The following is a 14662-nucleotide window of genomic DNA, read 5'->3' as shown; positions in this document are numbered from 1 at the left end:
CATGATAGTTCACAATCTTAGCAGAAAACGTTGAAGAAGTTTTGTTATAAATATTGAAAAAGAACAAAAAAAGACAATTTAAATCAGTCTACATTCTTTACCTGAGAAATGGACTACAATCCATTGTTCGCTCAGATGGAGTATTGCAATTGCCTGAGAGGTCTTTTAAAGATGAAAAATCCAAAGAGGCATCGGCTAATGGAGTCATAATTTCTGCTTCAGGACTAATGGTATCTTCTATCTCACTCTGGAGCTGTACCTCTAAAGACTTTAAAAAAATTAAAACTCAGATTAGATTTAGAAATATAGTTAAGAGATTCAATATTGTGAAGCCAATCTGCTTTCGCAGTATTCCAGAATGTCAGCTACATGCCAGGAAACTGCAAACTTCCCAAACCAGGCTAAATATAAAGGAATCCATCAAAATTATAGTGACTGTCAACTCTAAAGCAGAATTGAAAAATAAAGCAGATGAAGAAGGCACCCTAAACGTGTCTTCCTACTGTACCATATTAAACTTGTGGTCTAGATTCCTGGAAACAGAAACAGAGAATAAATTTTTTTGTTCTCATCTAAACATGAAGGTGATTCCTGCTCCTTATAGAGATTTCTATGACCAACAGGAACCTAGACATTAAGGAAGGGTAAATACTTTCCCAGAATTTGTTTCCCAATCTATTTTATGATGATGTGGAACGAAGGCCTGCAATGTAGACTTGCAAATTTCTGCAAACATAAAGTATGTAAGTGGTGAATTAAGTGATGCTGTGTCCTCCCTCTCACAGTGCCTGGAGGCTGTTAGAGGCTGGATGGGGAGCAACAGGTTGAAACTGAACCCTGGCAAGACCGAGTGGTTCTGAGTTTGGGGTTCTCTGGTTCATGGTTATATAAATTTTCTAAATAAATAATACGCCTCGGTAGACCACTAAAAGTGTGAGCTTCCCCTTTCAAGGGCTTAGACTCGAAAACTTATTTAGTTCCTTTAGACATGTTGAGATCAAGATGGCAGGCTAGGACTTGGGCTTATTTAAAGGACTGCTGGGTCTCCCTGTGGAGAAAGCCCATGATGGAGAACCTATGGCACACAGAGCCCTCTCTTTGGGCATGTGAGCTGTCACCCCAGCTCAGCTCTGCCACGCATGCTCCGCCGCTGGTCTTTGGGTCGCTGCTGAGCATGAGTGGGGAACAGGATGCACCCCCGGGGGTCGCACGTGCATGCGTGGGGGTGGGGTGCACGCAGGGGAGGTCATGCGTGCATGCGCAGTGGTGGACACATGCACAGGGCACACGCACGTTGCATTTTGGGGATGTGCATATGGTGCCAAAAAGGTTAGCCATCACTGCCATAGGCTGTCAGACCTCCAACTTTTTCTGGAGCTGTTTGTGAGAAACTCCACAGGACCACTGAGAAATAATTGAGATAAAACTAATTCATATACTACAAATTCAAAACCGCAAATTCTCTTGATTTAAAAGCATGGATTATGAGAAGGAAAGATGGTTAGAAGTTCTTCTGAGACCAATAGAAGAGAATATTTAAAGCTCAGGGTTGAATTGTGGGGTCTTTGGTGGTCTCTGAGCTTGGTGGTTTTCTTGCACATATATTCTCCTATGCCTGCACCAGCCCGAATGATGCTACTTAGTTTGGTAATGAAACATCTACAAGGAAACCACCAAGCTCAGAGGGCACCAAGGACTACACAGTTCTTCTGAGAAAAAGATCCAGAAGAATAAAAACTGACTGTCAGAAAGGGAGCATTCAATAAAATGTTTTGTTTTAACAGATTCAGTTTGTAGTTGGAAAATATCCTTTTTGTAGCATCAAAATAACTTGCTAGTTCAAAAAAAAATCTCTTTTGACATTCTTCCCATGCAAGTCACCCTCAAAAGTATGCTTATTACAGCTTCCTTTGAATGTTTAAAATATATAGGAAAGCCATAACAGCTAGCTGCATATCCAAATTTGTTACTTTAAACTGTAACCACTGCATGGTAAACATAGCCATGTTTACTGGTAACTATAATCGATTAAAGGGAAACTTTTGATATATTAATGTAAACAAATCAGTGTATAAGCAACACTCATACAAACTTACCGATATTTCAGTATTAACTTCATGTTTGCTGAATCTATAAACAATAACATATGCAGAGCCACCTGCTATGCAAAATATTCTACTTTCAGGACACCAGTACATTAACTGGATTGCATAAGGGTCCTCTTCTATCATATCTGCTGATGGCTTGCCTTCCAACTTCCGTTTTTCAAATATTTTTGAAGTTTTTAACTTGTACAGCATTTGCAGTGTGACTAGAAAAAATTGAAATGATCTATTATATCACTTTGATGTTAAAATGGAAAGTGGAAAGAAACTGTATTGTTATAATCTGTATTTTCTATTAAGTTAACTGTTTTGGGATTCTTTCTATTTGGGGCCCTTGTATCAAAAGCACAGGCACACTGTAAAATGTCTAAAGCGCTGGTATTTAGTGCTTACAAAAAAAAAAACCACCTTAAAAAGTGAAGGACAACATTCAGTGCTAAACATCCTGTACTGTCAAAAGAATACTGAACTTTCCCTTGCATTTTTCAGATATTATATTTTAGCCTATAATCAGCAATCTGTTTCTGATGGGCGGCAGATGAATTGAGCAGCAGGAAAAAGGGAAAGAGATTCCTTATGACTCCAGGGGCTTCACTTTGTGTAACACTCTGTTTTAAATGAGAAGAACAGACTACATTATATGTATTGTACTCCAATCTTCTTTCAATCATTTCAATTATTCATTAATCATTTGAATACACAATTAAGCAAAGGAAGCCTCTTAATAATCAATTGCAGAATCAGAAAAAAGACCACATGAAGACCAAACCATACTAGAAATCTAACAAGTGTTAGATTTCTAGTGTCTTTGCAGGCATACAGTTTTGACTCTTACTCATTCCTACTCATTCACACTCTGCTATGATTTTTCTCTTTCAAATAACATCTCAAAACTTCTCAGAAATTCATTATACTGTACCAATTTCATGTATTTTGAGTAACAGATTCAGTAATTGCAATCAATTCACTCCTTTTCAAACCTGAAACATGCATTTATAATGCAGAAATAAATATAGAAACTTACTGGCAGAAGCATCCCAAAATTTTACTGATCCATCGGCATGACTTAAAAGAATATAGTAAAGGCCAATTAAAACAAGGTAGAATAACATTATAATCATCATATACTTTTATCACGACTGAACTTGGCTTCAATTCCTGTGATATAAGAGCACAGGTGACAAATCTCAGTTTCCATCTACAGTCACCGGGGATACTTGAACTTCTCAACAGTGGTTTTCTTCTTTTCTTGCCTATCAGAACCATGAAGGAAGTCCTAGTTTTGTTCAGGAATGAAGGGTACCAGGATTTCATTAGTATGGATGTGGTTCATTTATCTTTTCTGTAGTTTCTCATAAAATGGATGAGAGACACTAGAAGTGGCTGCATAACTCATCTGAAATGTACTGTAGAAGACTTCTTCAACTAACTAAAATTAAATAGAAGTATGATAAAGAGCAGCCGGGTTGTGGGTGGATGAAGAAAGCTCCGGCTACTTTAATGGATTCTGTCCTCAAGTGGCTTTTTCAAACATTGGTTGCATGCATGTCTTTGCAAATGATTTTTGCTGCAACCTACTAAAAGCCAATATTTATTTATTATTAGACTTGGTGGTCCACAAGAAAATTTTGGTGGTCCGCAGAAAAATTGTTTGCATTTTTTACATTGCACTAAATTAGGGGTCCTCAAACTATGGCCCCTTGGTCAGATACATGCAATGAACATTTGTGTTGCTTTGGGGTCTTTTTGTGCAGGTCGAAGGAGGGGCAGAAATTTGGGGTCTGCTTCAGCCTCCTGGTGCAGGGCTTTGGGTGAAGGCTGGAGGGAAGTGCCGCTGATGGCAAAGAGCTAGAGGGCCTTGTTCTAGTGAGACTGCATCATGGCCTGGAACTGGCTGACCATCTCAGCCCATTGAGGAGCCTCCAGGTGCCAGTACCTGGCCTTGCACGCTCACAGGTCCTCCCTTTGCTTGGAAAGCCTATTCTCGTAGTCCTCAGTGAGGTGCTTCTGCTGAACCTCCTTCTCGGTCAGATCCAATTTGAACCGAGCCACCTGTTTTTCCAACTCTTTGTTGTGGGGGCTGCTTAGCTCCAATAACTGCTTCCTGTTGGGGCCCTAAGGAGCCCAGGCGGGCAGGCAAGAAGTGGCTGAGGGGGGTGAGTAGAGGCCAGCGAGGTGCCCCTCAATGTGAGTGACATCAAGTTGGCCATGCCCACCCAGTCACATGACCACCTAGCCATTAGGCAGATCATATTAGTGGTCTGCGGGATTTAAAATTATGAATTTAGTGGTCCTTGAGGTCTGAAAAATTGGTGACCCTGATCTAGACTGTGGCTCCTCCTCCTATTTTCCAAGGTTATTTTCACATCCCAATACATCTAGTTAGAAGCTAACTGGAAACGAGTCAAGATAATCTACAGCAGAAAAAATTGTTCATGTATAAACTGCTTGACACCCCCAGCCATCCCTTAGCCAAAACATGACACAGTATCAAAAACAACAATAAAAATCTATTTTTTGATGGATTCGGTGCCCATTTTTTAAATGAACCTAAATAACACCCTCCTTAGAATAAATAGGCCAAATATTTCTTTTTGCTGTCTGATATTAGCAACATGGGATAGGTGAGGAAGACAAGAAGAGAGAACCATGGGTCCTATCAATATTCTTGGATATCAAAAACAACAATTAATTCAATATTTTTTTTCTCAGATGAGGATATTGATAACTTTAAAATTCTCATACAGTGATGGAGAGAACATCAGAGCAGATGTGGACAATTTACTGAGTGTAAATTCTGAAAAATTGTCATAGAAAGCTACCTAAAGTTCTAAACTTTCCATGAGGGACATTGTGTTGTAAAATTAATTTTATCCTAAGGAGAAATATAATATAAATATAACACTAGCAAACATTTTTCTCCATTGCTACCATAATAGCTCTAGGTGTTTGAGGAATTCTGAGCTTATCTCATGTGGTTTTGTGTTTTCTTGAATCTACTTCTAGTTTCACCCTCAGCTTTTCCTTTCAATAGACTAAGGGGAACAACAATCCTATTAATAGCTAAGTCACCCAATTCTCTGTTGGAAAATCACTTATATTTCAAAGGCAAATTGGAACAATGTGCTTATGAATTCTTGGGGCTGTCTAGATATTAGTTTGTTTATTAACTGGACTTTTCAGTCATGCCTTTTGATTTGGAGTAATTTTTTACTTTTTTACTTTTACTTGTCTATTTGGTGTTATTCACGTTAAGGATACACGGTAAAGAAAGATGGAGTAAATTTTTAAGCAACAAATAACAAACATTCAACTATTTGCAACAGCTAGTAGCACTTTCCTTACCCTGTAATAATAATCTCAGGATATGTTTGTGATCCTAGGTTCCATACTCCACCAGTGATAGGCCACTCCTAAAAAAAAATATATTTATTTATCTATCATCCATCTATCTAGCTATCTATCCATCCATCCATCCATTTATCTATCTATCTAGTACTGCATTAGCATGTTTTTGCCACTTCATTATAGATTCAATGACAAATTAATTCACAAAACTATTATCTTTTGCATTTACATGGTAACTCAAATGCTTTAGAAAAACGTTTAATAGCTAATTACTAGGTTGTGTTTTATATTATGTTTAACCATGGTGTTTTTTCCCCTTTTGGTGTATGAGTAAAATAGAGTAAAATTTATGTAAGGAAATCAACTGTATTTAAAGCAAAAATAAATGTTTAGCCCTCACTGTGCAAGCTCACAGAATCTGATCCAATATTAAGAAACCTGGAATTCTATCTCGTGTGATTGTATATATATTTCAGCTAGAATTCAGAACTCAGGCACCCTAACTACATGCAGAGATGTATTCCAACCAATAGATTCAGTCTGGACTTTGAATCAGTTTTTTAGAAAACAGCCAGATTCATTTTTATATGATTCACAGCTGCTTGTTTTCCTATTTGAATCAAATTCAAGTACAAATCCTTGCCTCCTGTTTATGGTAGCTGAGTATCAATAATCAGATATAATTTGTTTCTACATAAAATATAACAAAGCTAGGCAAATTTGGGGGTTTGAGTACATTTGATATTTTTTAAGTGCTGTGAGCTCAAAAATTAGGCCAATTAATAATAACCTGATTCTCTTGTAACAAGAGTAACAAGAAGTTAGAAGTGACACCTCTATCGCCATCTCTCTTTCTGTTCTTGTCTCTAAGAGAAAAAGCAAGGGTTTATCAGAAACAAGGGATGGGGACAGAGGGAGAGGGAGAAAGAGGATAGGAACCTCGACAAGGGGATAGGGCAGGCCCAATATCAGAGTCTGTTAAGACACAGTACCCCTACCAAAATATCATAAATACTGTAGGCAAAGAGCAATGAAACATTACCATGAACACTAGTAATCTGTTTTAATTAGTGTTGCTTCAATAACACTTTCCCTTTTCTTATTCTTTACCTTATTGCTATATCCTTGCTTTTTATGTTTTGCACCTACAGAATATAGCACAGGAATCAAATCTGGAGGACAGTCAGCGAAGTATTCTGTGCAGGTAACAGGTGAATCGTGAATATCCATGGGATAAGGATTTTCAAAAATGGGAAAACTGAGTGAAAAAAAACAAGTATTAGTATACCCTTTAAAGACAAAATTACTTAATACATTTATTATTTGAAAAGGAAAATATTACTAAATATATATACACACACACATTCTTGACACAAATGTAGATAGTGAGATAAAAAAAGTATTTGTATGCCAATTAAATTAAAGATGAGTACTAATAATTTAAATGTTCTTTATTGCGGCTTATATACCATTCCAAACCTGAGATTCTGAGCAGCCTACATTCCTTCTAATACTAAGAAGATGAAAAGGGTGACACAATTTAACAAAGGGCAAACCAATAATAGTAGAAAAACAATAACTGAGAACAATTATAAAGAAGAATGCAATCACCAAGGAACAATAAACATCCAAACACAGTCCAGGTCCCAACTTCAACTGGATTTCCTCCCAGACAAATAGCTCTCCTAGCTCAATCAGACAAATGGTAGTCGAATCCTTTCTCTTCATCTCTTAGAGAATCATGGTTTTTATGGGTGCTTCATTTATTTGGTTGTCTCAGCTGTCTCACTGAGTTAGTGAATATGGCATTTTAGATTGCAGGTGCCACTTCTGCAGAATCTTACAACAGAGTAAGATTAAATCAATTCATCTCTTGCTATGGCATCACTCAATGAGAGACAATCAACCTGTTTAACTATTGCTGTAGATAGATTGTCACAAGGATTGACGCAAAGATTTCAAGGCACCTGGAAGATGGAAATGTCAGGAAGAAGGGCTTCACAGTATTTGTTTTTCCAATAAGATGCTTCATTAAGCAAGCAAGATTCCACTCTATAACCCAGACACACCTTTATCATTTTGGTTCAGTTAGGCCCTTGGCTATGCTGGTTTTTTAGTCTAAAGGGAATTGTTTTAGAAAGAGGACATTGTACTTAATTTTGTCAACAGTTAGAAAGATTTGCTTCAGACTAAACGGGCAAGGTAAAAGAAAATTAAAAAATAAATCAACAGCTGTATAATTATGATCCTAATGTTCATTTGTTGCTGCGATGAAAGTTAAACTGACTTACAAGTGGCAAACGATGCAGAGATGCCTCTAACATGTAGGCTCTATATACAATTTTAAAAAGTCATCTGAAAAGCATTCCCCTCTCTTATGAAGTCATGAACCCTGGCTTTTTTTCAGCAGCTCCTTAAAACAGACATGATTTTTTTTTACAGGCTCACATGAAGGTCTGGGAAAAGGTGGGCTGCTTTAATGAATAGCATTTCCAAATATCCTCAACCATGGTGGAGTCTAATAAAAAATACAACTCTGAGCTTCTTCATGTATTGCAAAGAAGCAACAAAAGATAAATAATCAGTGAAGTAGAGAGAGAAAGAAGATAACACAGCTGGTTAATCCTTTCTCTCAATGTTTGATTAGATCTTTGATTGGATGGACTAATCAAATAGTATTGTGCACTGATTCCATTTCCTTTCCTTTGTATTAAGAAAAAATGCAAAAGGAAGATGTGAAAACGTTCCCAATACTCTCTCTCCCATTATGTTTTATGAAAAGGCATTTTGAATAAAGACATTTTTCTAGAATATTTATGCTTGCTTGATGCACTAAGCTGCCTCCTCTAAAAACATTATGAGTCACCAAGTTATCATAGAGAAAAGGGAATGAAAAAATAATCTTTGATTGGGTTTGAACATGGCAAAATGTAGATACTTTTCTCTTCTTGCTTTACTTTTTAGTACCAATAGAAGAGAATATATGTAACTCAAGGTTGAATGGTAGATTCCTTGGGGTTCTCTGAGTTTGGTTGTCTGCTTCTAGACTATCCTGCAAGATGCAGTATGCAGTACAACACTAAATATATTACTTATTTTGGTAACAAAACATCTGCAAGCAAACAACCAAAATTAGAGAAACTTAAAAATTCCACAATCGTATTTTAGTATACAATTATATGAATTATATTGTTGAGACATTGTTGCTTCCCAAAGTATCTGCTTTAAGGCAAATTGATCACTGATTCCATTAGTGAGTTTTTGAAACAGGTGATTCTGAAAACCTGCATTTTAAAAGTAAGGCATGGTGTTTAAAAGCAGTGAACACAGAAAAATAGGGGAATGGAGAAGCATCTTTTAAAGCTATAATCTTTATAATTTACTAGAATCCATAATTTTGGAAGGATATGTTTAACAAAGAAACAGATAGCTAAAATATCTAAAATATTAATCCTAGTATCAACGAATAGTGAATTTGTTTGTTTTAAAAACATTTTGGCTTTGGTTTGTCATATTACTTTATATTTCCAAATTCAACAACAAATCTATGCTTCTCTCCCAGGAATTATTGTTAGCCGCATTTGGAATTATACTTACTGGCTTTGAGTCAGGTCAACAACAATTAGATCTTTTTCCAATAGTACAACAACAGCATAGGGTTCTTGAATTTCTACATACAAATAAAAATATAAACACAAATATTAGTGAATTAGAATATAAAATAAGGATATCCATATAACCATTGTTCTGAACAAATGAAGAATTTATATATAATCCTAATAAAATTTTTTCCAAACCCAGAATTTCAGTTTTGATAGATTAATATATTATACTTTCCTGGAACACTGATATAGATATTGATGTTATTCTGATGATAGGTTTAATGTCTCCTCGTGTGAGATTAAGCATAAATATTGTTCCAATAAACATGCTGTATTAAATAGTATAATTCTTCTATGTAATTTTTCCCCATGTAACCTATCAAATCCTTATGGAAAGACTATTCCAATTTATAGCAAGCATACTGCAGAGAGAGGGGGGAGGGAATGTACACAAGTATACTGAGTAATACTTAACTTTTAATTAATGTTATGTGCAAATCTTCTGTTTGTATATACTTATGGAAAAGGCATGATAATCAACTTACGCAGAATAGAGTCTGAAAAATCCTAAAAAGACTGAAAAAAGTTAAATGATAGGTTTATCATGCTACTTCAGTTTCTCTTGTTCTGCTATGATCACGACTGCACAACCTTGGCTCAAAGAACTTGATGCCAGATGCATTATCCTGCAAACTAGAATATTCTCAAATTCATTATCCCCTGGTGGCAACCAGTATTTTAAAATCTTTCCATTTTTGGTAAGTAACCAGATTCACCATTATCCAAAATGTTGAGGGCAACTCATGAGAGGACAGAGCTGGCGTGACGATGATACGGCCTGCGATCTTGGTGGTCTGATATCGCTGCTGATATTTTTGCTCCTGGATGGTCTGAACAGATCTAAACCATCCCGAAGAGACAGTGAATGTAAAGAGCGCATCCTGTCGATCCCAGGGATACTGCAAAGTCCCTGGTAGATCCAGGAGAAGCTCTTTTTGCCAGCAGCAAAGAGGCAGCCATTAAAGCTGCTGAAGTTGGGACAGCTCCGAAACAAAAGAGAACGGAAAGAGAAAGTGTGCCAGTTTGGTGAGAATTTTTTCTTTATTTTAAGATTTGAAAGGACACCCTAAGGAAAAGAAAGAATCTGTAAAATTTTAGACAGAAGTGATTAAGCGGCGATTTTAAACAGGAAGTCAAATTAATTATTTTTTTCTTTGCTGGACTTTTTATATATGATCTTATACTTTGAAACTGGACTGGGTTTTTTTTCTACCTATTTTTTCTCTTTTGTCTTTTCTCCTTTTTGACTCTATAATATTTTAGGCTAGAGACTCCCTTTTAGTCTTTTTTTAAAAATATCTTTTTTCCTTTTTAATTAATTTTTATTATATCTTGTTTGGAAAAGGAGGGGGAAAGTGAAAGCAGAGGAAACTTTGTAACACTGCCAACTAAAGGCTTGGAAATATTCTCTCTCTTTTTTTTTCTCTTGACCAGACAAAGCTGAGAAAGATCTAAGACTTTTTTCAAGGACTTTGAGCCTGTTTGATAAGATAGAGGGAAGAGCATGGGAGAGTATTATTGCAGGTGCTCTTCTGGGTTTCTATCAGTAGTTGGAGACTGGTGTTGAAGTTTACAGAGAAAAAAGACGATAAGACTCTAGAGAAGAGAGTTATAAATTTTAACAAAAGCCTTGGATAACTAAATAAGGTGCAGTGTGCTCTTTCTACTTTTTTTAAGCTGGGCTATTTCTTACTTTAACAAACCCCCTCATTAGCTTAATTTTTGTAATAGCTATTTGGATCTTTGGCTTTTTGGAACTTGTTTTTGTCTTTTTTGTTTTGTTTTTGAAGCTTAATTTTTAAATTTGCATTTTTTTTTAAAGGAAAAGTCTTAGTATTGATGTTTTCCTTCTTTTTTTTAAAGGCAGTAGTTTTTTTCTCTCTCACACTACCCCGTATTTTTTTTTCATTTACTTTCCATATTGTTTTTTTTTTGTGCCTTCCTTTTTTTGTATATCTTTTCATACCTGAGACTTCTTAATTGGATTAAGGTGCTGAAGAACCTGAAGAACTCCTTTTTTCTTCTTCTTTAGTTTTTTACTTTCTATTTTTCCACCTCCTGCAAGATTTAACTATTTTTTTCCTTTTTCGGTTTATGGTTTTTTTTCTTCCTTTTTTGAGTTTTTACTGCTATTTAACTAATCGATTGGATTAAGGTATACAAGAGCCCGAAGAATTTTTTTTTAATTATTATTATTATTTGGCTTCTTTTTTCCCCACTATTTTTACTTGGAATTACAATTGGTTATCTTACGAGTGGATTAAGGTCTAGAAGAACCTGAAGATTTTGAATTGTTTGAAATGAGCAGAAAACTAACAGCAGCTGGTTCTTCAACTTCTACTTCTTCCTCTTCACTATCTGGAGGACAATGCTCAATACAGACGATGTTACAACAAGAAAAAGAACAGGAAAAGGTGACGTGCAAGGAATTCAAAATATACAAACCAGAACAAAGAATATTGAAAAGAGAACAGAGAACATAGAACAAAGAACAGGAAAAACTGATGAAAAGGTGGAGAACATTTAACAAATGATGATGAAATATGATGAGAGATTCCAAAAAATTGAAGAAGATAAACAAAGGGATAAGAAGATTGGAGATATTGATAGCAGATTAACTGTGGTTGAACAAGATAAAAGTGGGATGATGAGATGGGAGATGGACAAATCAAAATTTTATCTCAGATTCCAAAACATAGAGGAAGAAAAGGGACAAAACCTAGCGGAGATAATGATAGAAATCTTGGCTGAAGTTCTGGAAATAACCAAAGAGAAGATGATGGATGGAATATATGAGGTTTTTCGAGTCTTCACCAGATATGCAATGAGAAATAGCTTACCAAGAGAAGTTCACATCAGATTTACAAAGAAAGCCATTAAAATGTAAATATTGCAAGCGGCAAGAGAGAAAACATTGAAATATAAAGATAAGGAGATTATGGTCCTGAAACAAATACCCAGAAGAGTGAGAGAGATGAGAAGAGAATTCCTGACTAAAATTCTACTTTAAAAAGAGGTGAATTATAGATGGCTGATTCCAGAAGGTATAATGTTCATATGGCAAGAACAGAGACACAGAATTGACTCAATTGAGAAAGCTGAATTCTTTTATAAAGAATATTTTGGAGGGAAAGAGGAGGAGACAGAAAAAGAAATGTCATTAATTGAATTCCAAGAGGACTGCCAAATAGCGACTGAAAAAGAAGATGGTGCAATAGGCGGAAAGGTGGAAGTTAAAGAACAACGTGAACCAAGATCTACGAGAGCTGCCAAACCTACCTATAAAGTATAATCATGGAAGAGAAAAAACTGATTACAATTAACATAAATGGACTTAACTCAGCTGTTAAAAGAAGGAAAACTTTCCATAAATTAGAGAAATTAAAATTTGATATAATCTGCCTACAAGAAGTACATATTAAAAGGCAACATGAACAACTGTTGATACAGCCAAAGCTAGGGAAAATATTTACTTCTTCGATACAATGCAAGAAAAGAGGAGTAGTTTTATACATTAAAGATATTATCCCAGCGAAACTGATTTATACTGACGATGGAAGATTACTAATGGTGGAAATAATGGACAATAATATGAAAACACTCCTGATTGCAATCTATGCCCCGAACGACAATCAAGAAGAATTTTATAGAAAACTACATATGAAAATAATTGAACTGGACTATGCTAATAGCGTTATGATGGGAAACTTTAATGGAATTGTAGACAATAAATTGGACTATACAACACAGAAAACAACAAAGCAAAATAGAAAGACTCTCCCTAAATCCTTTTTTAAAATGATAGATGAAATAAATTTAAAAGATACATGGAGAGAAAGAAATGCTAAGACTAAACAATACACCTTCTATTATATTACACTTGTCCCAAAAGAGGAGGCCGACCTATTACAAATCAAGAACTATAGACCTATTTCCCTACTAAACGCAGATTATAAAATTTTTGCTTCAATATTGGCAGAAAGACTTAAAAAATACCTAAATAATTTTATTCACCCTGATCAAAATGGATTTCTGCCAAAGAGACAAATTAAAGACAATATGATTGTAACCTTGGACACTTTGGAATACTACGAGGCACACCCTGAAAAACAAATGGCTTTGATATTTTTAGATGCACAGAAGGCATTTGACAATGTGAGTTGGCGACTCATGTTATTACAGCTGGAACAGATGGGCTTTGGTAAAAAATTCACCCAAGCAATAGAAGCTATATATCATAACCAAACGGCAAAGGTAATGATAGAGGGAGAACTGACAGACTCTATCGATATAAGAAAAGGAACAAGACAAGGGTGCCCACTGTCACCTTTGTTGTTTGTGTTAACCTTGGAAGTGCTAAACAGAAATATTAGAGAAGAAAATGATATAAAAGGGATGAAAATTAAAAAGGAAGAATTTAAGTTGCAAGCATTTGCAGATGATCTGGTTTTTATTTTAGAAGACCCACTAGAAACAGCATTAAAATTGATAGAAAAGATAGAGGTATATGGGAAGGTGGTTTGAAAATAAATAAAGACAAAACAAAGATTTTGACAAAGAATATGTTATCAAGACAAAAGGAAGAATTGGCGGATGTATTGAAAATCCAGGTCACAAATAAGATCAAGTACTTGGGGATACATCTGATAGCAAGATGTAGTACACTAAAAGAGAATAACTATATTAAACTTAAGCAACAGATAGCGCTAGATTTGGCGAAATGGGAAAATTTACAGCTGTCATTAATAGGGAGAATATCAAGATGAATATATTACCCAGAATTTTATATTTGTTTTAAACAATCCCAATTAGGCTTGGAAAAGACTATTTTGAAGATTTAAATAAAATCGTGTTGAAATATATATGGCAAGGTAAGAAAGCAAGAATAAAATTAAAACTTTTGCAAGATGCTAGAATAAGAGGAGGATTTGGTTTGCCTAATTGGGAGTTGTACTACCAAGCTACAAATTTGATGTGGGTCAAGGAATGGATAACATTAAGAAACGCTAGATTGTTGACACTAGAAGGACATGATCTGCTGTTGGGGTGGCATGCTTTCTTATGGTATAAAGGAACTAAAACACAGGGGTATTTTAGAAGACATTATATATGGGAGTCTCTGTGGTTAAATTGGGAGAAGACTAAAAGGCAATGTTATTTGAAAATTCCAGTTTGGCTATCGACTATTGAAGCATTTTCTTATCCTATAATATACAAAAAGGAACAAACAGTTAGATATGGCGAAATAATGAATGAAAAGGGTGAACTTAAATCTATGCAAAAACTAGAGGAACAAAGTATAAAGATGAATTGGTTTTCATATGCGCAAATACATTCTAGGTATGCTAAAGATTCTAAAACAAAAGTTTTTTATGATAAATTGACTGATTTAGATAAGATTTTGACAGGTACTGGTGAAAAGGTGATTAAAAAACTGTATGGATATTTATTAGAAATTAAACTAGAGGAAGAACAAGTTAAAGAAACAATGATTGCTTGGGGGAAGAATTTTGGATATGGGATTGATTTAGAGAAATGGCAAAAATT

General features: G+C 35.3%; 1 protein-coding gene across 4 annotated transcripts in view; it reads right to left on the bottom strand.

Moving 5' to 3' along the window:
* The window catches only part of STXBP5L (syntaxin binding protein 5L), an 81351-nt gene that overhangs the window by 25489 nt on the left and 41200 nt on the right, over positions 1-14662 (bottom strand). For all 4 annotated transcript variants that reach the window (XR_015747923.1, XR_015747925.1, XR_015747924.1 and 1 more), the window contains exons 11-16: positions 9051-9123; positions 6564-6711; positions 5451-5518; positions 3130-3170; positions 2097-2311; positions 102-268 (exon numbers count right to left, since the gene is read on the bottom strand). Coding sequence is in view for 1 of the 4 variants with exons in the window: in XM_087957233.1 (XP_087813359.1) it covers positions 102-268; positions 2097-2311; positions 3130-3170; positions 5451-5518; positions 6564-6711; positions 9051-9123 (712 nt within the window). In the remaining 3 variants the exon portion in view is untranslated. The remainder of the gene's footprint in view (positions 1-101; positions 269-2096; positions 2312-3129; positions 3171-5450; positions 5519-6563; positions 6712-9050; positions 9124-14662) is intronic.

Source organism: Notechis scutatus, chromosome 2 (genome assembly GCF_049901735.1).
Source record: "Notechis scutatus isolate UNSWTSFEM ecotype Mainland chromosome 2, rNotScu1.2, whole genome shotgun sequence".
NCBI classification, from domain to species: domain Eukaryota; kingdom Metazoa; phylum Chordata; class Lepidosauria; order Squamata; family Elapidae; genus Notechis; species Notechis scutatus.
The sequence above is the reverse complement of the archived record's forward strand: the minus strand, read 5'-3'. Positions and strand labels throughout refer to the sequence as shown.